This window comes from Labeo rohita, chromosome 2, assembly GCF_022985175.1.
Source record: "Labeo rohita strain BAU-BD-2019 chromosome 2, IGBB_LRoh.1.0, whole genome shotgun sequence".
NCBI lineage: Eukaryota > Metazoa > Chordata > Actinopteri > Cypriniformes > Cyprinidae > Labeo > Labeo rohita.
The window spans coordinates 15,092,933-15,119,949 of record NC_066870.1 but is presented as its reverse complement, the minus strand read 5'-3'; the positions used below and the strand labels follow the sequence as shown (position 1 = coordinate 15,119,949).

Here is a 27,017-nt window from a genome sequence, read left to right as displayed (position 1 = left end):
AATCATTTTAATATGCTGATTTGCTGCTCAAGAAATATTATCATCAATGTTAAAAACAGTTGCACTGCTTAATATTTTTGTGGAAACCGCGATACCTTAATTTCAGGATTTTTTGATCAATTGAAAGCTCGAAAGTTATTTGAAATAGAAATGTGTAGTAACATTTTAACGCATCCTTTCTGAATAAAATAATACCCCGTTTTTTTGCACGGTATTGTAAATTTACAGATTAAAAAAACCCTCCAAACTAATTTATTTTAAGTAAGTTATCAAGTATACTAAGACAAAATAAGTATGTTTTAGTATGTTTTAGTAGTGTTTTAGTATGTGAGTTTAAATTCTATAATGTGATGCGGTTTCTCCTAAAACATTATACTGTCACTACACTGTAAAAAAATAAAAACACAATTTGTTGAGTCAGCTTAAAATAATTTGTTACCCTGCTGCCTTAAAATTTTAAGTTCAATCAACTAAAATAAGTTTATTTAACTTGAAATGTTAAGTTGTACTATGTAACAACTTAGATATTTGTGTTTGCTAAACTTAACAGATGGGTAAGTAACCCAGCTGCCTTAAAATTTTAAGTTGCATTAGTAACATTTTAACACAAGTTAACATTTTAACGCATCCTTTCTGAATAAAATAATACCCCGTTTTTTTTTTTTTTTTGCACGGTATTGTAAATTTACAGATTAAAAAAAACTCCAAACTAATTTATTTTAAGTAAGTTATCAAGTATACTAAGACAAAATGTTGGGGACATGAAATGTGGTGGATAATACCTACGTACAGTACAAACATTTCCATTATTGCAAAAGCGGTCTTCACCGGTTTCTACGTCATCCTGTTCAGTTTCTCACGTAGTTTTACGTTGAATGAAACTGCGCATTATTTTTTCCGAAGAGCGCGGAATTTTATGACCTGGTATTCTCCAAACCCAACTACGTAAGATTTCTAACTTAGCCCTAGTGCGGTGACCAACGACAGCGGAGGAAACGCGCCAGCTGTACGGAGAGGCTTAAAGAGACATCAGCGAAGAGGGAGAAAAAATGATAATGGCTTCAAGGAATGAGCATTAAAACCGACAAAATGAGAACTGTCATCGACTTATAATACAGAGATCTAGGTAAAAGTGTCTAATCTGTGGATACGTCTTCCTCCTTGAGCGATTTATGGAATATTCCGTCTTCGTAATTTAGACCAATTTCGACTGTTCAGGATTAAGGAGTTGCCCGGTTAATGGCTGGCAACAAAATCAGTGTGCCTGTCAACAAATATCGCTTTGACGTATGTATAACGTGGTTGTAAACAATAACAAGCTGTCTTTGATTTTCCACAACCTCGCTGGTGTTGTTATGTTGATTTAGTAACTCTCGTTAGCCCGCTGAAGCGCAGGCCACATATCGTTAGCTTGTTTGGGCTAGTTAGCGCGTTAGCCGTGTGTTCACTCATTTCTACTGCTTAGTTGGCAACTCAGTGGCTAACTGACAACATTAGCTCTTCAGCACTCGAGGATTCACAATAAGGTCTCTTCTTCGCTGTCTTTACCTTCATTTAATGTACTTTTACAAAGGGAACACGGTGTACCAAAATATGCTCGGAGTTCATCTTAGTAACTTAAGTTTCTTTCTCATACTTTGGTGGCGAGCAGAAATAGGCTAGCAGGCACATATGTTTAGTTTATTTTCGCAAGTTATCCTTTTAGATGTCTTTTCGAAACAAATGTTTGACCGAGTACAGTGTTTTCATTTATTAATCGTAAGAAGAATCGGTCATATTTAAGACAAGCTGCTGAATCTAGAGGGAGGGCCACTGTGCAGGCCTGGTATCACATTTGTTGGCATTGTAAAACAGTTTTGTTGTCGATGCATGTAGATCAGGCCTGATCCGACATGAGACGATGGATTATAGTCTTAGCTGGATGGTTGACTTTATAGATTTGATAACGTTTAATCATAGTTTGTGATACTGATACCTTGTATTTGGAAGTGGAATCAATGCTACAAATCCACAGGAAGAAAGTAAAAACATTGTTTTTTTTTTTGACTGATCAAATTTTGTGCATTACAGCAAAATAGCTTCATGTAAAAACACCAGTTTTCTTTTTTTGTCATAAGATGTAACGTCAATTATCTATCTATCTATCTGTCTATCTATCTATCTGTCTGTCTGTCTGTTTTAATATTAAGAATAAGCTTACAGGGTATGAATGTTTTTAAGTTTCGTTTTAAGGGACATTCTCTGTTAAAAATTCTATTTAATTTTATTTGTATAGCGCTTTTCACAATACATATTTGTTTAAAACAGCTTCGCTGAAAGTGTAATAATGTCATGGTTTACAATTATAAAATAATAATCGTAATAATAGTAATCTGTTGTTGGTCAGAGATGAGTGTGTTGGAGTAATATCCATATGGCAGTAGCATACACCTATAAGATTACAGGTTATGTGGCTAGTTTTGAATGTCTATCAAAGGAAAAAAAAACCCATGGACGGCATCATCTGTAACATCTGCCGAGGTGTCTCTCACCGCTAACAATATAACCGAGACACTCGGGTCCAAGATGACTCCGGCTTGTCTTCACACGACCTCAGTCCTTGTCTCGAGCTCCTGAGGGATGTATTTTTAGAGCTGGAAGTCAGAAACGCTAGATAACATTTCCTGTAGGGAGACGGTCTCTGGTTTCGTGTCCCTCAAACGTTCGGACTCTAAATTGCGTGTTTCACAAAAACGGTGATGGTGCAGTGCTGATGTTTTCTCTCTGCGCTTTTTATTGTATGTGCTCTGTTTTATCTGAGGTCTTGCAAGAGATTGAGGCTTTGAAACAAAGCAAACGGTGTTTAAGTGTGTTTTGTATACGGTTATGTATAAATGTTGTAGGTAATTCGTTGTCTTACCATAGAGTGTTAAAGGGATAGTTTACCCAAAAATGAAAATTACTCTGATTTACTCACCCTCAGGCCATCCTAGGTGTATATGACTTTCTTCTTTCAGATGAGTACAATCAGAGTTTCATTTAAATTGTTCTGTCTCTTCCAATCTTTATAATGGTAGTGAATGGGTGTTGAGATTTTGAAGCCAGTCTCAAAGGAAAACCAGTCTCCTCTTGGCTTATATCAAAATCCTCCAACATTTTTCTGTACAAGTCCTCGTTTTGTACTTCTGATTACTGACCTCTGTGCTTCTGTGTTCATCACTACATTCGCCTACGCCTTACATCACCCACTGGAACGCCACTCTCTTGTGGACGACAGTTAGCAGAAGCTAGAAATTACAGTTCATAAAGTTGTAAAATGTATATTTTTCTTACACAAAAGCATATATTCACTTAAGAAAACCTTTATTAACTCCTGGAGCCGTGTGGAGTACTTTTTATGATGTATGGACAGTTTTTTGGGCTTCAAAATCTTAAACCCCATTAACTGACATTAAAAAGGTTGGAAGATTCAGCTTGTTTTTAAATATAATTTAAATCGATTGTGTCCCTCTGAGAAAAAAAAAAACGTCATACACCTAGGATCGTTTAAGAGTAACTCATGGGGTAATTTTCATTTTTGTTTGAATCGTCCCTTTGAAAGCTGCTGTGGTAGTAACATAAACGTAACGTAAAGTTGTAATTGGTAGCACAAGAAAGCTTTCTTCTTTAGCCCTGAGATAAAAAAAAAAAAACATTTTAGGTTATTTTTAGGGGTTTCTTTCAATATATTTCTGTTTAAGAGTTGTTAAAGTGTCTTTTAAATCATTAATATATTAATGGGATAGTTAACTTGGGAATGATATTTCCTTACAAACCTGTATGACTTATTTTTTATTACTGTGTAACAAGATATTTTGAGAAATGTGTCAGTTTTTTGTCCATACAGTGGAAGTCAGTAGTTACAGAATCACACAGGTCATACAGCTTTGGAACAACATGAGGGTGACTAATAGTCCAAGGTGTTTTCCTCACTACCATAGTGGAACATGTGTTCTTTGTGTACTTTTAAGCAGTCTACTTAGTGCTAATTGTGCTTTTCTCTGCCCCAGATATTCTAAAGTGCTAAGCTGCTGATGTGCCGCCAGTTTCCCCTCGACGCAAACTTTGATATGCTCTGCGTTCATACTTGGGCTCAAGGAATGCCTGGCACATTACTGCAGAACCACCTGGAGGGGTCGCAAAGGATGGAAACCGATGCCGGACACCGCCTCACTTTTACCAGCTAGGGTCGTGAGCGTCTGTCCTTCTCCCAAGGAGCGTGCTCCTCTATGGTTGGATTTAAGGAAGATTTCCATATGATGTCTTCGGCCTAAATCGTATCGCCCTTGGATTGTCTCCTATACCTTCCCCATCTATAAAAGCAGTTAATGTCTAGTTTAACCTGCATGTGTAGAGGTGTGTTGTGGATAAGCCATTCCCTCCACTCTCTTTCTCTTTAAATTCCTCTCCTCCATCCCATTCCCCGTGCCCCTGTTGTTAGTTGTTTTGGTGGCTCTGTGATTTTATGGCAGTGGAGTAATCGTGGAGAGGCCGGGGTATCACAAGCTTATGGATTTTGATAAGAGAGGAGGAGGAGGAGGTGGAAAAGGAGAGGCGGAGGAAGGAAAGAGAATGTCTAAGACTGGTGGGAGCAGGACAGGGCATGGGGGTGGCCGAGGGTCTGGGACCACCTCGGGGGTGCTTATGGTTGGCCCTAACTTCCGAGTGGGAAAGAAGATCGGCTGCGGGAACTTCGGCGAGCTTCGACTCGGGAAAAATCTTTACACCAATGAATATGTGGCCATTAAACTGGTAAGTTCCTTACAAGACCAGTTGGTGTTGTGTTTATATTACAAATTAATGGACACTGAACTTCAGCTGCTGCCTGTAGTGTGTGTGTGCTGTTAAACAGTTGCAAAAGAAAGTAAACACAGTAATTTAAAACATCTAACCCACATTAGATTAATATGCAGTACTTGTGTTCGCTTTTGTTCAGTTTTATTTGGAAGAAAAATTTTACATTCACTCATAAACATGTAATTATTGTAATATGACGATATCTTTCTTTACAACACACAATTATTTCCTAACTTGTGGTGAAGAATATACTTTTAAAGGGGACCTGTTATGACCCTTTTTTAGAAGATGTTAAATAAGTCTGATGTCCCCAGAGTGTGTATGTGAAGTTTTAGCTCAAAATACCACTTTTTATAGTGCCGTTTTTGTGTTTGTCCCCTTAAATGTAAATGAGCTGGTGCTTCCGGCCCCCTTTTCAGAAGAGGGTGGAGCTTCAAGAGCCAGAAAAAAGAAAACAGGACAATCTCACGCACTGAAACTGTCTGAAACTCTCAGGACTGGTGTCCAGCCTTATATGTTTAAAGGCAGCCGTGATTGTGCTGTGCATAATAAATGCGTGTTTATGAATTACACAGATGGGGAGCATAGCGCCATTGAAATATTGACACAGCTGCTCTCATGGTGCCATCGTGTTCTATTGCAAACTTTATGCAATAGTCCCACTTGTCATTATAAGCTTGACAAATTCAAGCATTCAAATAAAAATCCCTTAATTTGCCCAAAATTTTATGCTCACTTGAGGTGGTTTTTGGCTTGTGCGAAAAAGGGTGAATGCAAATAATGAGAGATGGAAATGCGTTTGCAGAATAAATTCCTCAGTACACATCGAAAAAGTCATGACTTTGCACTATGGGACGGCAAAACCCGTCTAACCAGTGGACTGATCTCGTTCCACAGTTTCTGAAATGTTATGGTCATTCTGAAATGTCTGAGCAAAGTCTGTCGTCAAAGTATTTCTGCATGATTGCCTCCTAGAACTGTCTTACACGACTATGTTCCCAAACAGCAGGCATCCACCTCCGAAAGAAATGATTACATTTATTGTGTTTCGTTTGCTTGCTCTGAGGTGCAAGTTATTTATATGAAAATTAATATATTCAGTGACTTCTCATACTTATCTTAATAATAATTTGGGGTAAGTTTATCAGGAAGTGATGATTTTGTTCTCTTTGAATTGTTGGATGAAAATGGTGCTTATTCGCATTTGTTTTATGCGATATTCCAAATTTTGTGCGTAAGTTAAATTCGCAACATTGGATGGAAACCCGTCTATTGGTGGCTTTAGCAACATTAGCCTTACAGAGTGGCAAGAAGCTCTTTCAGAAAGGCAATTTGGAAAACAAACGTGTGAAATGTACTTTTTCTGGAACTGTGGTTCGCAAAGTGTTGGTATTGATTCCTAAACATACAGAGGACTTTTCCTATTTTTTTTCTGGGACTTTTCCTTCAAAAATGAAATTTAACCACAGTGTCCTCATCGGCTCAGATGGAGGGAGTCTATGGAAACACCTGTGTTCGTTGGTGCATCCCAAAACACAACACTTGCAATGCCTCTTTGGTGCCAACATTGTATATCTACAGCAGCTACAGCAAGTAATAGCTGACTGCTGCTTCTCACTCAGGGCTGTGTCCATGCTAATGTGGCAAGGATCATCACAAATGGGTGGGATTTCCCCCTATGATGATGTGTACGTAGGGACAAATCTGGAGTTGTGTGTTCAGAGAGAAAGAGTAGGTGGATTTTTACCATTATAGGCTGGTTGTTCTCGCACACTACAGCCACACAAGTGTGTTCAAACACCTTAGGTCTCCTATTATGCAAAAATGCATAATAGCATAATATTATGCATGAAAATGCTTATTTCATGCAATAGCAGTTTATCTTATAAGAGCGTGAAGGTGCAAATATGTAAAAACAATGTGCTAAACAGGAACCCTGTGACTTTTTTTTTTTTTTTTTTACTTTTACTTTTATGACATACTTTTATGTTGCAAAATATATTTCTCGATTCCTGGTCTGACTTAAATGTAGTATGTGTGTATTGAATGCCATGTATGAGTACTACACTGTTTCAGTAGCAAAGTAGATTTAATAGTCACTAAAATATTTTTTAAAAAATTTGTTTTATTTTCATAAAAATCTATATTTATTGAACTACCATTCAAAACTTTGGGGTTTTGAATTTGGGGTTATGATTTCTTATAATAATAAATAAATTATATGTTAAAATATAATAATTTATTTATATATATTTATTTTAAGTCATAATATTTCACAATTTTACATATCTACTTTTTTTGATTAAATGAGATTTTGGTAACTTTACAATGAGGTTCCATTAATGTTAGTTAATGTATTAACTAACATGACCAAACAATGAACAATACATTCATTACAGTATTTATTAATGTTAATGAAAATACAGTTTATGTTAATTCACAGTGCATTAACGAGTGTTAACAAGATTTCTTTTGAAAATGCTTACAAAATCTTATAGAATCCAACTTTTGAATAGTACTGTAAATATTTGTTTTATGATTGGTCAATGTCATAGTGTGTGGAAGCGGTGTCTTTCTCTTTCGGTTAGAAAAACGTCCGCTTTTGTTTCTGGTTAGTTGCTGGGCAGGCCATGCAAAAACAAATTTAAAACTGTTTCTCCATATCAATATTTTAATTGGGTTTGGTTTCAAGCCTGCATATCCAAAATACACAGGGAAAGATGAGTTAGTGATTAGAATATTATCTAGGGACATTTGAGTAGCCACCCACATTGTTCGTGAGCAACGCCGGCCTCAATTTTGAGTGTGTATAAGATGTATTCTGTGAATACTCGATTCTCTAGAGTCTCACCACATTATAGAAGTCTCAAATTCACTTCCCTCCCTATTACTTTTACTGTTGCAAAAAACTGTTCTGCTTTAAAAGTAATGTGTGATCACATAAACAAGACATTGTCACTTTTATATGTCGTTTAGCTCCTTGGTCTTACCTTTACAAACTGTAATGAGATCCTTAATCACACATGAAGTAGCTACACATTTGGTGATAAGAGTGAAGTATAGGTCTGTTGAAAACAGCTGCATAGAGATGCTACAACTGATTTCATCTTTTCATTCTGTTATCGTGCTGATCACAGTACATGCATGCCTAATGACTGGACAAATATCCGCTGTGAAAAAGGTGCATTAGCCAGTTACTAGTACTAAGCAAGAGGTTTTGATGTTGCTCTGATTTGACTGTTTATCAGTGTTAAATCATGCTGAAAATAAACGCTGAAAGAGTAAACCTGTTGTACTCCTCACTTTCCACTGCTGGGTATTTAATACATCCTGTGGCCTTTATGCAATCTGTTTGTTTTTATTTATTTATATATTTAGTTGGCTCTTCCATTCTGCCTCCTGCTTAGTAGCGCTTTCCTCCGCATGTTCAGAGCTGCTGGTGCCACAGATGACTCAACCCTGGATCCTGCACTTAACTGAACACACACACACACACGTTCTCTCACTTACATTATTTATGTAAAAACATAACAGCATTCAGCTAAATGGACCACCTCATATTGATTGCTTAGTGATGGCATAACCTGAGTCTTAAGTGCCTAGCAATATCTTAATGATAGAAGTCGCAAATGAATATATGCTTAACTATGGGGATTCACAATAATATGTACATTAAATTAGTACCATGTCAAGTTATTTGTTCATGGTTTAATGCTTTTATGCTGAAGCAATGTTAATATCCAGCTTCTTATTGCTACTAAAGAAGGCCACCAAAACTAATCATGTTAATTTTGCTCTTTCATAGGAGCCAATCAAATCCAGAGCACCCCAGCTCCATCTCGAATACAGGTTTTACAAACAGTTGGGGAACTCAGGTAAGCAATAAGCTGTACTTCTGCCTGTTTTTCTCACCTCACATTACTTTAAAACCTTCTGTTTAGCACTCGTATTCTGACCACAGTTTGGGGACGTCTTCTTTGTTGTAGAGCTTGTGCTGTCCACATCCTATTTACAATTGTGAGTTGCTTTTAGCCCATCCTGTCCACATCCTCTTTTCAGCACAGATGACGAACTTAATCAGCACAAGCTGTGGTTCCTGTGCATCGATTGCTCTACTTGCTCTGTTCTTTTCAGACAACTTTTGATAAAACTTGCAGGATAGAAAAAGGCTAACTTCTAGTCAAAGATGTGGAAGGTTAACCTAGCTAAGCTTATTTCAACAGTCATCCAAAGCATTGCTGATGAAGCATCTGGTTGAAGCATTCATCTCTCACTGCTGTTGAACCAGAGATCTCTGTTCCCAGCATTAAGGCCTCAGACCCTTTTTATGCTGCTATGCATTTTTCATGAGAAGAGCTTTAGAAAAACATGACACTGTGCACTTTCATATTCACTCTTTCCTCTGTGCTCTACTTGTATTGCGAATCTATTTATGTGAGTGTTTGTGGTTTCTCAGGTAGTGTTTTTGTGATTGTCGAAGGTACCGTGAGAGTTACTTCAGTCTCAGGCCAGACCGGGGCTTGGAGATACTGATAAAGTCCTCGTCTTGATATTTTTCAGCGTTCTAACAATGCTTGATATGCATCTGTTTACATACTTGCTTCAAACATTTTTTTTTTTTTAAGAAGCCAGAGAAACACATTAAAGGATTAGTTCACATCCAGAATTTAAAATTCCCTAATAATTTACTCACCCCTATGTCATCCAAGATGTTCATGTTTTTCTTACCTCAGCTGAAAAGAAATTAAGGTTTTTGAGGAAACCATTTCAGGATTTATTATTATTTTTTTCTTGTATATAGTGGACTTTAATAGTGATCAACATATTGAAGGTCAAAATGCAGTTTCAATTTAGCATCAAAGCACTCTACACAATCCCAGCCAAGGAATAAGGGTCTTATCTAGCGAAACGATTGGTAATTTTCTAAAAAAAAATCTAATTTTATATACTATATAACCACAAGTGCTCGTCCTGCACTAGCTCGACTTCGCATTATGTAATCACGTTGGAAAAGTCACGTATGACATAGGCAGAAGTACTGACCTAGTGTTTACAAAGCGAACGTGCAAAGAAAGTCAAAGCCCTTTACAAAAAAGATATCTTTTTGAATAGTACACAGATGAAGAACTAACCACTTGTGATCTTTCCAACATGATTACGCAATGCGTGAAGATGCACATCGCAGAGCTAGAGCGTGATGAGCATTTGTGCTTAAAGAGCAGGTCATATGGTATGTTAAAGTGGCCTAATTTAGTGTTGGAGTCCTTTACAAAAGGTTTAAATTTCATATACGGTCAGAAAATATTGTAATTTTCTCAGAATATTTATTAAAAAAGGAGAAGCCCACTTACAAAACAAAGATTCACATATAATTTACTCACCCCCTTGTCATCCGCGATGTTCCATGTCTGTCTTTCTTTAGTCGTAAAGAAATTGTTTTTTGAGGAAAATTTTTCTGCATTTTTCTCCATATAATGGACTGATATGGTGCCCCGATTTTGAACTTTCAAAAGGCAGTTTAAATGCAGCTTTAAACGATCTGTTATTTTCATTAAAACATACAATTTAAATACTTTTTTATCTCAAACGCTTGTCTTGCTTTTCTCTCCCTGAACTCTGTGTATTCTGACACAAGACAGTTAGGGTATGTTGAAAAACTCCAATCGTATTTTCTCTCTCAACTTCACAAATCATTTCAAAATCATCCTACGTCGCTGCAGAACTTCCGACCCAGTCTTTGCAAAGTGAACAAGCAAAGAAGATCAAACACCCTTAACAAAAAAGGTAAAACAGTGATATAGGATGATTTTGAAGTTGAGGGAGAACATGAGATGGGAGTTTTTCGACATACCCTAACTGTCATGAAAAAAAGCAGTCCAGGCTGAGTAAGACAAGACGAGCGTTTGGCATTAAAAAGTATATAAATTGTATTATTTTTATTAAAATAACCGATCATTACACTAGATAAGACCCTTCTTTCTCAGCTGGAATCGTTTACAACTGCATTTGGGATCGTTTGAAGCCGCATTTAAACTGCATTTTGGAAGTTCAAAATCAGGCATTATATGGAGAAAAATCCTGAAATGTTTTCCTCAAAATAATTTCTAACGTCTTGGATGACAAGGGGGTGAGTAAATTATGTGGTAATATCGAGGTTTACCTGGAAACCTAAAGCAGCACTAGGTATACATCACATTTTAGCACAAAAAACGTGATATTTTAAAGACTGAGTTGAAAATGTACGCATAATGTATTAATCGTAGGGCTGGGTGATAAATCAATAACGATATTTATCATGTGATTTAAATTTGCTCGATAAACGACACAAATCAAAGTTTAAATGTCGGTGCGGTTTACTACATTTTCGCTGATGAGTCTCAGTCGTGACCACTAGTGTGGTGTGTGAGAACCAGTGTGAAGTGCTTGAATTGAGCGAAGAACACACATAGCTCGGTTTATAGCCAGATGATACAGTGCTGACAAACAGGAGAAACACTGTGCGCAGCGATACAGTCAGAAGAAACCATATTACATTTTTACCATGGTATTGAGATGCTATTTTTGTGTTTCTAACTGTGATTATCGTGATCTTAATATATGCTACTATGAATGACCAATGGTGCATTAAAAGAAAAAACCTTCAAACATTTAGAATAATTCAATTTCACCATATAAAAATGAGGTTGCTACAACTTTTACCGATGTTACTGATATTGATAATGAACATAAATCTACATCTGCATCCTAACTCAAGCTACTATCAAATGTATATTTCTAAGAGACAAAAAAATGTTTTATATTATTATTAATATTATGCAGCACAAATGTGTTTCTTGATTTGAAACAATATTACTCATTAGAACATGTAGAACTAAGAAATTACTTTTAATTTATTTTGTTAAGGAAAAATGACTGGAAAAGTGTTAAGAATTCAAAAACATGAAGTGTCATGTTCTGACCATCTGGTTTTTACGACTTTCACATTGGAGAGAAAAAAAATTGGCCTTTGAACTTGAAAGAAATAAAAATTTGACATTGTCGTGATAATTATCAATATCGAATGATATGGAAAAATATATATATCTTGATCATTTTTTAGTCCATATCACCCACCCCTGCGGTTTGGAGAGGCCTGTTAGTCCAAATAAAGCAGGTACGGACTTATCCTTCATAGACAAGTGTTTAAGCAAATCCTGCTTTGAATTTTCAAAGATTAGAGAAGCAGTACTTGACGAGCACACAACAAAATGTTTGAATTGTATTTCTGTAGTATCATGAGAAAAAAAAAATTAGGCTCCGATTCACATCATCTTTCTCTCGACATGATGTAAACACACTAACTAGCAGAAGTGTTTGTGGGCAGGTTAAAGTGTTTGTATTTCACGGGCAGGTGGTGATAATGCAAATGTGTTATCTAGTTACATATATCGGTAACAGGTAGAAGATTCGACAATATGACGACTCGTTAAAGGGGTCAACGGATGCCCATTTTCCACTAGTTGATATGATTCTTTAGGGTCTTAATGAAAAGTCTATAATATACTTTGGTTAAAAATTCTCAATGGTTTTGTAAAACAACTCCCTTTTTACATTGTCAAAATGAGCTCTGCAAAAATCATCTCACCCCTCTCTTCACTTTGTGGAGAGACGAGCCCGTTTACTTTAGCCATGTTTAGCTGCTAAACCTGCTAACTAGCACATTATTAAGGCGATCGCAAAGATTCATAAAAAAAAAAACCCTTATACTCACTTCTGCTGTAAGTGAAGCTGGATCATGAATGATTCGCACAAACATAGATGGATATATGTAGATCAGGAGGCAAATTCCCTTCACAAACAAACGTAATCCACTGCATCTTCAGCAGCTCAGATGTCGGGGGTAAATGACGACCACTGTGTTCATTATTACATCCAGCAGCACAACACCTCAATCACTCAATCAGAGATATTCTTGTCAAACTTACATCCCTGCTCTGGCATCGAAACAAAGAGGACGGACTGTTACAACTGATCTGAGGTAAAACGCTCATGTCAATCAACTATTGTGGGAGCGGCCTCTGTCGGTGTGACGCCACAACGACAGGCACCTGAGAATGGCTCGATTTGGAAAAAGGGAATATTATTTTTACAGATTAATTAAAAACCACTGCATGGATTTTTATCATTATAGGGTAGATGTGTACATACACTGCCAACACACATTAATGTTCAAACAACATGTAAAAGTGAACTTAACATCCGATGACCCCCTTTAAGACAGTTCTGAGTCGACTCTTTCTTTCGAGAAACAATGTTTATTCATCATGCACTTTTTTGATGAACTTTGCAGACTGTTTACAATGAAGGATAGTTAACAAATTGGCAAAAAATATATTTTTCGAATGACCTACTCTTTAAAAAGTATATAAATTATTCCTTTAAGAAAATGAACAATAGTTTCACTAGACAATACCCTTATTCCTAAGCTGGGATCATGTAAAGTCCTTTGAAGCTGCATTAAAAATGCAGTTTGGACCTTCAGCCTGTTAATCCCCATTAAAGTCCCACTATATGGAGAAAAATCCTGGAATGTTATGTTCCTCCTAAACCTTTCCTCAACATCTCTTTTTGACTGAACACAGACAGACGTGAACATCACGAAATGGTGCAAGTAAATTATCAGGAAATTTTAATTCAGGAGTGAACTAATCCTTTAAAATGATTGAAGCAATCACAATGTGATTCCCAGCCCATTTAAAGTCTGTACCTATCATACACAAACATGTAGCATACATCAAGAGAAATAGATTCATGTCTACCTCATATGACCTAATAATTGCTCCTAAAACTTCCAAGAATGCCGAACACCACAAAACAAAAGATTATTGTGCTTTGCCTTAATGTAGTCTTATTAAGAAATCTCATTTAATACTGTGCTAAACTGCCAGTTTGTACTTCTATTTCAGAACTCTGTGAATTTGTTTTCTAACTGCATATGTGTGTGTGTGTTCAGAGGGTGTTCCTCAGGTGTACTACTTTGGGCCTTGTGGGAAATACAATGCCATGGTGCTGGAGCTGCTCGGCCCCAGTCTGGAGGACCTGTTTGACCTCTGCGATAGAACCTTTTCTCTCAAGACCGTCCTGATGATCGCAATCCAGCTGGTCAGTGTGATCTCTCACTCACTTTGTATAAAAAGAATAAATCCATTAGTTCCAATACAACATATATCTCTATCATAGATCACACGGATGGAGTATGTGCACACAAGAAGTCTGATCTACAGGGACGTTAAGCCCGAGAACTTTTTAGTGGGCCGGCCAGGGACCAAGAGGCAACATACGATCCACATCATCGACTTTGGGCTTGCCAAAGAATACATTGACCCTGAGACCAAAAAACACATCCCTTACAGGGAGCACAAGAGCTTAACGGGGACAGCTCGCTACATGAGCATCAACACACACCTGGGGAAGGGTAAGAGCCACACACACAGGAAAGATTTGCTCTATTAGGGCTTAGGAAGGGTTATTAGAATTTCATGGGGGATAAAGACTAAAGTACGTCTTAAAACCTAGCTTAGCCGTTGGTGACAAATCTCTACAGGCTCAGCAACAGCATTTAGATTTAATCATGGTGCATTGGTAAGATGTAGGTGGATTTTGCACTGGATTTTTTATATTGTGAATTAAGACTCTTGTCTGACTGAAGACAGATTCTAGTGTAGCTAGCGGTTTCATAATTCTGCATGTCTTTTTATCTTGCAGAGCAAAGCAGGCGGGACGACTTGGAGGCGCTGGGTCATATGTTTATGTACTTTCTACGAGGCAGTCTGCCCTGGCAAGGTTTAAAGGTATTGTTGTAGGTGGAGTGAAACAAATGCTAGCTGCCTTTGTGCATTTCGATTTAGGGGTTTGGTTCAAAAACAGATTTTAACTGGGAAAATGATACCATTTTAGAAAAATGCTGATTGTCTTATGCCATAGTTTATTGTATACTTGAGAGTTCTGCAAATAAAAACTGAGACTTTAAGTATTGTAAATAGGTAAAAATCTATGGTCAGAGTTTCCCCTCCATTCAGTTTTATTCTTTTAACTATGTTTTGATGCTATCTTTAAGGTTTGAGAGTCTTATCTCACTCAGCTAATGTCTGAAACAGTCATGAGCCTCACTATCTGTCACTATCATGAAAAGTCAGCAGAATAACCAATAGCTATACAGCCTCGATAAGCTGACCTATTTGGAAGACTGAAGAGATATGTTTAAAAATGTTTGTTTACAGCTTTTGGTATCTGGTTTATAGTCTAAAGGAGAAAAAAAAGACCTGTGAATTTCCTTTTGAATGACAGATACTAATCTTAATTTAGCCTATTACGCAGTTCCCACTATATTAAAAGGATATTTCACCCAAAAATTAAAATACTGTCATTAATTACTCTCCCTCATGTCGTTCCAAACCCATAAGACCTTTGTTCATCTTCAGAGCACAAATTAAGATATTTTTGATTAAGTTGGAGAGCTTTCTGACTCTGCATAGACAGGAAGACTGACACGGAAGAGAAGAAAGAAGTTATTTTTGTTTTCTTTGCGTATAAAAAGTGTTTTCATAGCTTCATAACATTCAAGTTGAACCACTGATGTCACATGGACTGTTTTAATGACTGCCTTTCTGGGCCTTGAACATGCTACTCAGAAAGCTCTAGGATTTCAACTGAAAAATATCTTAATTTGTGTTCTGAAGGTGAATGAAGGCCTAGAAAATGTTAATTATTTGGGTAGTTGACAAATAAAAATTTGACTGTGTCCTATGGTGTGACATAACAAAAATGTAGAAAAAAAACCCTTAACATACAAATAACATGAGGAAAATGTATCTTCATTCTTACAGTTACAAATAGCATGAGAGAGGTTTATCTTGTGTTCGAGTACCCATTTTACCACAATAAGGATCATGCAAAATGCAAGCTATTTTTTTTTAGTACTGACCTGAACAAGATGTTTCACATAAAAGATGTTTAGATATAGTCCACAAGAGAAAATAATAGTTGAATTTATAAAAAAATTACCTTGTTCAAAAGTTTACATACACTTGATTTTTAATACTGTTGTTACCTGAATGATTCACAGCTGTGTTTTAAATTAATGTATTTTTTGTTCAGTGATTGTTGTTCATGCTGGCTGTTCTTCAGAAAAATCCTTAAATTCCAACAAATTATTTGGTTTTTCAGCCTTTTTGTGTATTTAAACCCTTTCCAACAATGACTGTATGATTTTTGAGATCTATCTTTTCACACTGAGGATGCAACTATTACATAAATTTCAAACGCTCACTGATACACAGGGGTATAAACTTTTGAACAGAATGAAGATGTGTACCTTTTTTTTTTATTTTGTCTAAATATCATATTTTTCTCATTTAGTACTGCCCTACACAAGCTAAAGAAGATTTTTACATGTTTCCCAGAAGACAAAATAAATTTACCCTGATCTTCAAATCCAAAACGTTTTCACCCCCCAGCTCTTAATGTATGGTTTTCCTTCTGGAGCATCAGTGAGCGTTTGAACCTTCTGTAATAGTTGCATACAAGTACCTCAGTTGTCCTCAGTGTGAAAAGATGCATCTCAAAATCATACAGTCATTGTTGGAAAGGGTTCAAATACACAAAAATGCTGAAAATCCACAGAATTTGTGGGACCTTAAAGGATTTTTTTCTGAAGAACAGCAGACAGTTTAACTGTTCAGGACAAACAAGGGACTCATGAACAACAATCACTAAACAAAAAACACAGCTGTGAATCATTCAGGTTGCAACAGTATTAAGAATTAAGTGTATGTAAACTTTTGAACAGGGTCATTTTTATTAATTCAACTATTATTTTCTCTTATGGACTATATGTAAATGTCTTTTATGTGAAATATCTTATTCAGGTCACTACGAAATAAACAACAACATGCATTTTGTATGAACCCGTCTTATTTTGGTAAAATAATTAACATTTTGCAGATTCTACAACTGTACATGCCGCACAGGACCGTGAAATAAAGTGCTATTGCTAATAGTATAATAAATAGCAGTTTACTGAACAAATGTCTTAATGGATTCCCAAAATGTTCTTATCCTTCTTGTCATCTCATTTCATTCATTAAGGCTGACACACTGAAGGAGCGCTATCAGAAAATTGGAGATACCAAACGGGCAACCCCTATAGAAGTGCTGTGTGAGAGTTTCCCTGGTAAGCAGGTTCTTTTTCAAATGGCCACATATCTTGTGCTCTCTCACCTCCAGTGCATTGCCTTAACTTTGACAACCTTTCACAGAAGAAATGGCCACCTACCTGCGCTACGTGCGGAGACTGGATTTCTTTGAAAGACCGGATTACGAGTACTTGAGAAAACTCTTTACAGACCTCTTTGACAGAAATGGTTATGTCTTTGACTATGAATATGACTGGGTCGGAAAGCCGCTGGTAAGTCTAATTGGACGTCATATCATAAATGGGTGCACATAAGTGGTCCGCAGGTCCACATAAGAAATGCTCTTTTGCGTACTGACATGGTTGACAGCTGTTAATGCACAATTACTATTTTCGGTTGTCTAGTACTATATAAGATTTCTATTCAAACTGAAAGCATAATTCTAGGCTACTTGCTGCCGTTTTCAAAGCACATTGCTAAAATGTGACATTTCATTCACTGAACGCTCTTTAATTAAAAGCTCTAAATATAAAAGCGCTAATATAAAATAGTAAATATTGTCAGGTTTACTATAAAATTATTGTATTTTTATTTATTTAATACTCCCTTTATATTACACAATATAATAGTATTACCGCACTGTATTCTTTTGTTTATTATTTTATTTAAATCTAACAATAGTGATAATAATATCATTGGACTATATTTATTTAATTTATTTTTTATATTTAATGGGTCACACTATGTTCAGTGTGAGGACCAAACTAAATCTCTAGGTACTCTTACAAGAACCTGGCTAAAAAACTTATGTGCTCCCCTGATCATAAATCACTTGTATATGATGTAACTGAGTACATGGATGTTGAGTTTTTTACATGTCTATACAGCCGACTCCAATAGGACCTATGCCTAGTGACACACCTCTGCAGCCCAGCAGCAGAGACAAAGCACAACCACAGACCAAAAACCAGGTGGGATGGAAGTCACTATGTGCTCATGCTGTTGTAAATTATGCACATGCCTTTTTTGTGCAGTTTTACAGTATATGGTCAGGTAATAAGTTGTAATTTAATTGCTTTGAGTGCCACTTTAAAATAAAATGAAGACAAAAATTTACAGATAATTTACTCACTCCCTTGTCATCCAAGATGTTCATGTCTTTCTTTCTTCAGTCAATAAGAAATTATGTTTCTTGAGGAAGACATTCCTGAATTTTTCTCCATGTAGAGGACTTTAATGGTGCCCCCAAGTTTGAACTTCCAAAATGTAGTTTAAATGCAGCTTCAAATGGCTCTAAATGATCCCAGCCGAGGAAGAAGGAATAAGACTAGCGAAATGATTTTTTAAACAAATTGACAGTTTATTTACTTTTTAACCTCAAACACTCGTCTTGTCTCGTCTCTGCGATCTGTAGTCTGTGTAATTCGGATCAATACAGTTAGGGTATGTCGAAAAACTCCTGTCTTGTTTTCTTCTTCAACATACATACGTCACTGTTTTAGCTTTTTTTTTTGTGAAGGGCATTTGATCTCCTCTGCATGTTCACTATGTAAATACTTAGTCGGTACTTCTGCAGCAATGTAGGACGATTTTGAAGTTGGGAAAGAAAACAAGACGGGAGATTTTCAACATACCCTATTTTATTGAAACGGAAAAACAACTGTATTGAACCAGAAAAAAACTGTTCATGCAGACAAGACAAAAAGTAAATAAAGTGTCAGTTTGTTTCAAAAATGACCGATCGTTTCACTAGATAAGACCCCTCTTGCTCGGCTAGGATTGTTTAGAGCATTTGAAGCTGCATTTAAACTGCATTTTGGAAGTTTAAACTTGGGGGAGCCATTGAAGTCTGCTATATGGAGAAAAATTCAGGAATGTTTTCCTCAAGAAACATAATTTCTTATCGACTGAAGTCGATAAGACATCTTGGATGACGAGGGGGTGAGTACATTATCTGTAAATTTTTGTTCTGGAAGTGGACTTCTTTAATTAATGAATGAAAAAGAACTGTTAAAACTGAACAGTTAAAAAATTGTTAATTTAAACATTCATGTTTTTTATGGAATAATTTTTTATTTTGTTATTTAATTTCTATTATAATCTTGTGAACTGCACTAGCATTGTTTTTTAATGATTTATGAATTTATTGTTTAACTTTTTTAAACATTAACCGATATAAAAATGTTTATTTGTCAATTTGACAGTAATTTTGCTTCACTTTTTTCCTTTTTTTTTTTTTTTTTTTTTTTATATATACCATATTTATTATATTGGACATATTTCACTTTTTTAGTTTTACAGTCAGATCCTTGTTGATGTAAAAGAGGAAGAAGGGACCACAATTATTACTTTTAAGTACCAGCTTCCCTTTTTTATTTTCTTTGGTTATTTTTGGAGAAACATTGCTTCAGGCAGTGTTATTTTATAAATGTTATCTTAATGTTTTATGATTATCTTTTAAACCATGTCAACAATATCTTTTTGTTTCGCTCATCAACAATCCCGAAACAACTTCCTGCAGCCAGAGTAGTTTTTGCAAGACTGTCATTTCCTCAAATGCTGTCATTCTTTTAGACAGTGGTATTTCCATGTCTTGGTCACAGTCCCTTAGATAAATAAAGTCTGTTATATACAAGTTTTGATATGATTGGCTAGAGCTGTTTGTGGAAGATAAGAGCTTAGCTTCCCTCTCCATCACTGCATGTCGCGTGCTCTCTTGTTTTTTCACTCACACTTTTATTTCCACCTCTATCCTGTTAGCTAGAAGAGTCTGCTTGTGCATGGAAGGCGTTCCTCTTTAAACTCGTTCTGTTCTTTTTTTCTTTACACCCTCACCTCTTTTCAAAAACATCTCTTATGCCCTTTGCCACTCCCCACCCCCTTCCCTCCCATCGCTGTCATGCCAGTCTCCAGAACCTAAAGGAAGTGAGTCCCAGCCCACTCCTGTGACCAACAGGGAGCTTCTGGGGTCGCACCTCACGGCCGATAGGCTGGGGGGCTCTGTCCAGGTACTGGGTGTTTGCGCAGTACTGCATGCCGTTGGTGTCGATCTCTTCCTTTCTCTGTTCTTGTCTTTCTGTTTCTTTCATCCTCTCACCTCTATCCATTTTCCAGCTGTAAACACTTAAATGGTCTTTTCCTCTCTTGCCTTTGTCTAACACACATCACTTGCACGCTCTTGATGGTTAGGCTTGGGATCTGGTGACTTCAGTGTGAAAATACTGCTTGTGTTGTATACAAGTAGTTAAGCAAGACAAACGGATGTTTGCTTGTGTAGTTTCAGTTACCAAGACTGTAAATTTTCATTTTAAAATATATTAGTCCCAAGATTTCCAATTAAACTTGATCATTTTCTGTGTTGGCGTATTTCCATTATCTAACTAAGCGCTGTTTTTTTTCATTTTACATTTCCCTGCTTTCTTAACCTTCCCTGGTTGGTGCTGAGCAACCTGATTTTGAACAGTTTAATTATTTAAAAAAAAATGTCCTTAATAGGTTACTAAGCTCCAACCTGAGTTCCATGAACTGTAAAATGTGAAGTGTAAGTTAGATGAAATTGGTTTTGTGTTTTTATTAAATCAGTCTAACTCATTGCCTGCTGCCTTAAATTAATGTTCAGGTTATGAGCTCAACCAACGGAGAAGTGAATACAGACGATCCCACGGCGGGACACTCCAACGCTCCCATAACTGCCCCTGCTGAGGTAGAGGTGGCTGATGATACAAAGTAAGTACCATTTTTCAGAAAAACCTTTAATGCCCAAATTTCCCCTACAAATGTTTCCAGTGTACTGCAAACCTGCAAAGTTGGTTTCATTCCTAGGAATCAATTATCAGTTTATGAATTTTATATTAAATCAGTGTTGTTGTTATTAACTGCAACTATTACATTTTTTACTACTAAATACTTACATTTTACTACTAACTAAACTACGATAAGATTACGTAGTAAAATTACGTTGGCGCCGAAAGCTTTGTGGGCAGCACGCCGACACACAGCGCCATTGCGCTATGGGTGTCCCAAGTTCGAATCCCGGCTCGAGGATCTTTCCCGATCCCTGCCCCCTTCTCTCTCTCCCACTTTGCTTCCTATCCAAAAAAAAAAAAGTATTAAAATGACTAAAAATGAAATAAATTGAAGCTAAACAGAAATAAAAAAAAAAAAAACTAAAAAAAAGCTAAAAATAAATGTAAGTTTAAATATTTAAAAATATTAATAAATAGTAATATACAAGTAATAACACATATTACTTATTTTTATATATATATATATATATATAGCACATCAAACGGGTGACTTTTCAGAATCCATCTTCACCTCAGTGCCAGGCACGTCAAATGAGCGTGGAAACAGTAGCCTATCGGTGACGAGGAGCTTCAGTAGAACATCAGTGAACTGTGGTTAGATGAGTTGTTGTCAGGCCATATGTCAGCAAAAAAGGAATCTTCCTGTCCTGTCAGCCGTTATACTGTGCTTGTAGCACGTGCTCTTCAAGTGCATGTAGAAATGTGCTGCCGTGTGCTGTATTAGGCTATATTAAAGAGCTGTATCATATTCAAACCCAAATTAAACTACGAGTATGCAGTGTCATACTTATGTCGTCAGTTTAGACATGAAGTTAAATAAGGCGATTAAAGCTGCCTTAAAACTGTGCATGTAAGTATTTATTATTCCCGATTGATTGACATCACTAATATTTTTTTTCTGCCATTCTCGTGTTAAAGGATTAGTTCACTCCTAAATGGTAATTTCCTTATAATTTACTCACCCCCATGTCATCCAAGATGCTCATGCCTCTTTGTCTTCAGTCAAAAAGAAATTATGGTTTTGAGGAAAACATTCCAGGATTTTTCTCCAAATTTATATACTTTTTAACCACAAATGCTCGTCTTGCACTACCTCTTCGTCCACAGCTTCACAAATTACGCAATCACGTTGGAAAGGTTACATGTGACCTAGACGGAAGTACCAATCCAGTGTTTACAAAGCGAATGTGCAAAAAAAAAGCCAGATTCCCCTTACAAAAAAAAGGTAAAAAAAGATGTTGGGCGATTTTGAAGTTGGAGCAGAAAATGAGATGAAGTTTTTCATCATATCCCAGGGTTTCTATGGTTCTTAAAGTCTTAAAAAGTCTTAAACCACTTTTCTGTGAATTAAGGCTTTGAAAAGGTCTTAAATCAGAGCAGCAAGTCTTAAATTCATATGATCATGGCATTAATTTTCGTGAAGGATAGTTTTCTCGTATTTCATTTTAAAGTGAAGCGAAAGCGTAATTTCTGTGCTACATGGCTTAGGTCGCTCAGTATTCATTAAACAGTAAGTGGTAGATGGTGGTATGTGCTGCTTCATCTCTCAGTCACCCAAAGAAGAGCTTGTCAGTTAGATTTTTTTTTTTTTTTTTTTTTTTACAGTAATAAAAATAATTTAGTTAAGTTAGAGAACAGACAATACAATTAAAGCTAAACGTGGCTGCTGCTCAATGCAGTGTGCCGAACGACAGTCGCATCACATTTCATTTAATGAGTGAGTCGAGTGAGTCGAGTGAGTCGAGTGAGTCGAGTGAGTCGAGTGAGTCGAGTGAGTCGAGTGAGTCGAGTGAGTCGAGTGAGTCGAGTGAGTCGAGTGAGTCGAGCTGACTGAAAAGAAGAGAGGGGTCAGAAAGACAATACTATGGCAGAAAAATTAAATGCAGAAGAGTTTCAAAATTAAATGCAAAAGTGCCCGTTTTAAAAATATTTTGGATTTTGAAAAGCCTGTTGACTTCTGCCATTTATCAAGGGTGATAGTGGAAGCTTCATATTTATTTGGTTCCACAGTGTTTGCTGATTTTTATTCATTTAAACTGTGTAATTATTTTTTTTATTTTATCTTACATCAAGGTGTATGCTGTGCTTCCTCCTTATTCGTTTTGCTTATAAATGTTTTACGTTTTTTATTAATTTGGTTACATAGTGTTTACTGACTTTCAGTTTTGTATATCTATTTAAACTTTGTATAAGTTATTATTTTATATTAGGCATATAACGTGGTGTATTATTATTCGTTTTGTTAATAAAAGTTTACATTACGTTAATACCGCTAATTTAAAAGTGAAAGTAAAATTCGCACAACACTTTCACAAGCTACTTAAAACCGAAGGAAGGTGAAGAAAAGAAGGAAAAATGTGAAAGTGAAAGTAAAATGTGCACGGCGCTTTTACCAAAGGAAAGCGAGGAAAAGAGGGAAAACTCAAACTAACTAAAATATAATTTGAATGTGAGCTAGTGCATTTTTGTTTGTTTCTGACCGATCATTTAAATAAATGAGACCCTTATTCCTCTGCTGGGATTGTGTAGAGCCCTTTTAAGCTGCACTGAAACTGCAATTTGTACCTTTAGCCAGTTGATCCCCATAAATCCACTTATATGGAGACAAATCCAGCATTGTTTTCCCCTCAAAGACCTTAATTTCTTTTCGTCTGAAGAAAGAAAGTCATGAACATCTTGGGATCATACAGGGCCATACTTGGAAAAAAAAATTCAGAAACTCATACAAACTCTGAAGGAGTATCTTTGCCACATACATCTAACTCGTTTTTTGAGACTTTGGTCATGTTTAGCATGTTTTTGTAAAAGTTATACATTATAAATACACTAATTAAAAGTATATTTTTATTTCAGTAGTACCTCAGTGTACTTGGAAAAAGTATACTAAATACCACTAATACTTAAATACTAAATACTCAAATACTAATACACTGCAATAAAGTATATTACTGCAAAAATATAGTTTTTTTTTAATTATTATTTCTTAAAATTGTGAAATTAAATTTGTTGAATGCTTTAAAAATTAGACTTTTATATAGTAATCCTACATTTAAATTAAATTAATTTTATTAAAATATATTACTATTTTACTAGTTATAAGTATTTTCCCAGCCGTGGTGCTTAAGTACACTTAATATAAATGCACTAATTAGCATTAACACTTAAATTGACTTTAAACGTAGTTGGATATCATATAAAGGACATTTTAACATAGTTACAATACATTTGAAATAAGTTATTTAATATATAAAAATATGTGGGCAATACATTATGAATACACTTTGTATATTATATATTATTCTTATATTAAATAAAAAATAATTCAGAAGTCTATTTTCTATGTATATTTAAAAGTGGGTAAGATTGGGTCAAGTGTACTACAAGTAGTATCTAATTATATTTTTTAATGCCACATTTTAGATCATATTCATGGTATCTTAAAATAGCACAGTTGATTGACACTTAAATGTTCTTAAGATTATCTTTAGAAGTAAAGAATAATTTTTAGTAAATTAAGTACAATATTAGTGTGTGAAAATAGCATTCAAAAGAATTACTCCACTTCCCGAATAAAAATTTCCTGTGATTTACTCACCCCCATGTTATCCAAATATTCATGCCTTTCTTCAGTTGCAAAGAAATAATTTTTTTTGAGGAAAACATTACAGGATTTTTCTCCATATAGTGGGCTTCAATAGTGCTCAGCAGATTGAAGGTTAAAAATACAGTTTAAAAGCAGCTTTAAAGGGCTCTAAACAATCTGAGCCGAGGAAGAAGAGTCTTATCTAGCGAAACGATCTGTCATTTTCTTAAATGAATACACTTTTTAACCACAAATGCTCATCTTGAGCATGATTGGGAGTTCGGATCATTTTACCGACTCGGACCCTTGAGTCTCGTTCAGCAAAATTAACAAATCTTTTTTTGAGTAATTTCGTTCATTTTAGCAAAATATAATTAAAATGTTACGTGTTACTTGCCTAACACATCTGCTGCTTACGCAAACGTTGATCACACGTAAATAGTATGCATGAAATTGCATTAGACATTCACTTCAAATAAATAATGCAACACCCCACGGCAAGTAAATTAAGGTGTTAAAAGTTTTTCCTAAGGTTTTGTACTTGTATGCCATCCACAGCTGCCCCAAAATATTGGTAAATAAGAATATAATCCTGGAGTATGTAGAAACTAAGTTTCATGAGCTTAAATGCTTCAGAACATCGTTACAGCATTCTTATTTTTTTTTTTTTTTGGTTACATATGAAGTTGTGCAGTCTGATCCCATGCTAACATTAGGAGACATTTTGGCCTTTTTTTTTTTTTATCCTAGTGGGTTTTTAAAATTAACTTGGACTGTTTGACTGTTTTGTTCTTTTCAGGTGCTGCTGTTTCTTCAAGAGGAGGAAGAGGAAAGCGCTCCAGCGGCACAAGTGAGGAGGAACATCTTTGAAACGTTAAGAGTCACTGGTGCATTTAAAGTAAAAAATAAAAGCAAAGGACTCGAGCTGAAACGTGGAGCTCCACCTCAGAACAGAAACTCACTGCCTCACTTTTGGCATCTGCTCAGAGAGGACACACACCTCAGTACTCTGGGCTCTGACACTCTTTGTAAGGAAACAATTCAGTGGAACAAATAAATATATTTGTACAATGTGGGACACCAGAAGAGACTTCAACGGTCAGAAATAAGATGATATATGTTATGTGAGTTAAACCCAGATGGACTGTTTAAACTTGTATTTTAGATGACATGCAAAACGATTATTTGAGAACTAAAAGGCAACCAGATTCACACTTACACACAGACATCCGTTCAGTTTCACACTGGCTGGATGAGTGAGTGACGTGCTCCATGGTGTTTCTGTTTTTTATGGGATCAAAAGAAGCGGGGAAAGACTGCTGACTGACGTATAGAGAGAAGTACACCGGTTTCAGACGACCTATGTAAATTGTCTTTCCTTTTTGTTTTTGTAATTTAAAAATCTGCTCTCCCAGTTTTACTCATGTTGTAGAATGTGTGAACTTTTTTTTTTTTTTTTTTTTTTTTTTTTTTAACCGCTCTTAGTGTTTATTTTCTCTTCTTTTGTTTTTTTACTTCCTTTTTTTTCCTGTCGATGTGGATGATGTTGTAGCACAGTGGCTGGTCTCAGGTACTGTGGGAGACGGAGAGAATGCGTTGGATCTCTCCTCTGTGAATTGCACTTTTGAGGGGAAAAGCTAACCGTTTGGCATTTAACAGGAAGCAAGAAATAAAGGCAGACGTGGGATCATTGATACAGCAGGCTGGTCTCTCCAAAAGGGACAAAAGTGATTCTCTCAGTCAAAATTGTGCTTTTTTTTGTATTTCGCATTAGATTAAGTTACCTGGGAATCATAGTTTGTGCCTTTCCAAGTAAAACATTTAACACTAATGTGTCCCTCTCTACGATTCCTATCCAGGTGAGGTGTCCACGGCCCTCTCAGATTGTTTGTTCTCTACCGTGCGCTCCGTCCCAGTCGAACGGAGCCTGTTGGCATTTCTCAGATTTCTTTTTCACTGTTGTAAAGTGCATCATAGCAAAGCTCCATGAAGACGTTGAGTCTGTGGGTTGCCTATCAGAATGAGGATGTGTATTGATTTACATACCTATTAAATGTTGCTTTTCTTCTATGCCTCATAAGATGTTACATGTTGTTTGTGTGCATAATCATGGTAAATTCTGGTGGTTGTTCCAGCAAGAGTTATTTCAGTACAGTTCGCATTATGTGACCATAGAAGCAGTTGCTGTTATTCACCAGGATGTGGTGCCATAGATCACATTTGGAGCTGCAAAGCAATTGACTTAACTTTTATTGCACATGATAGTAAGTGTCACACGCTTGTAGTTTATTTTACAGTGACAGAAGACAAGTTTACACTTCCAAATGACTTTTCCCACAGTTTCTCAGATACAGCTGAGCCAACCAATTATGACATCATGTGATTGTTCAGTCATTCATTTTTTTTTTTTTTTTTTTTTTTTTTTTTTTTTACAACAAAATGTCAAAAAACATGAATGAGCTGTTGTTAGATATAGTTTAACCAGTTCAACCAGTTATTCATGATTTACTAGACAAGGATTAAGGATTTGTATTATTATTATATTCTGCTTAATTTCTACCTAGTAAAATATTTTAGACTTAGAAAATAACTTGAAAAATGTGCATTCTTTTTAAAAATTCCGAAGAAGTTATATGATTG

The 27,017-nt window shown here is 35.9% G+C and overlaps 1 protein-coding gene across 6 annotated transcripts; it reads left to right on the top strand.

Moving 5' to 3' along the window:
- The first annotated feature begins 971 nt into the window (after positions 1-971).
- On the top strand, positions 972-26,791 carry csnk1g2a (casein kinase 1, gamma 2a). 6 transcript variants are annotated; one of them, XM_051126827.1, is made up of 12 exons: positions 972-1,126; positions 4,029-4,770; positions 8,621-8,690; positions 13,808-13,956; positions 14,035-14,269; positions 14,560-14,645; positions 16,942-17,026; positions 17,115-17,260; positions 17,876-17,959; positions 19,895-19,996; positions 20,608-20,714; positions 25,177-26,791. In XM_051126827.1, exons 2-12 carry the CDS (start codon positions 4,528-4,530, stop codon positions 25,229-25,231), a joined length of 1,362 nt encoding a protein of 453 aa, XP_050982784.1. In that variant the 5' UTR covers positions 972-1,126; positions 4,029-4,527; the 3' UTR covers positions 25,232-26,791. The 6 variants fall into 6 exon arrangements, with proteins under 6 accessions (XP_050982784.1, XP_050982758.1, XP_050982801.1 ...); XM_051126801.1 differs by having other exon boundaries at positions 17,112-17,260; XM_051126810.1 differs by lacking the exon at positions 972-1,126 and adding an exon at positions 1,139-1,287 and having other exon boundaries at positions 17,112-17,260.
- The last annotated feature ends 226 nt before the right edge of the window (positions 26,792-27,017 follow it).

Coding starts and splice junctions, on each gene's coding strand:
- csnk1g2a (XM_051126801.1), top strand. CDS start 4,528: ATGGATTTTGATAAGAGAGGAGGAGGAGGAGGTGGAAAAGGAGAGGCG. Junction 17,960..19,894: donor AACCACAGACCAAAAACCAG/GTGGGATGGAAG, acceptor CTGTCATGCCAG/TCTCCAGAACCTAAAGGAAG. Junction 20,715..25,176: donor GAGGTGGCTGATGATACAAA/GTAAGTACCATT, acceptor TGTTCTTTTCAG/GTGCTGCTGTTTCTTCAAGA.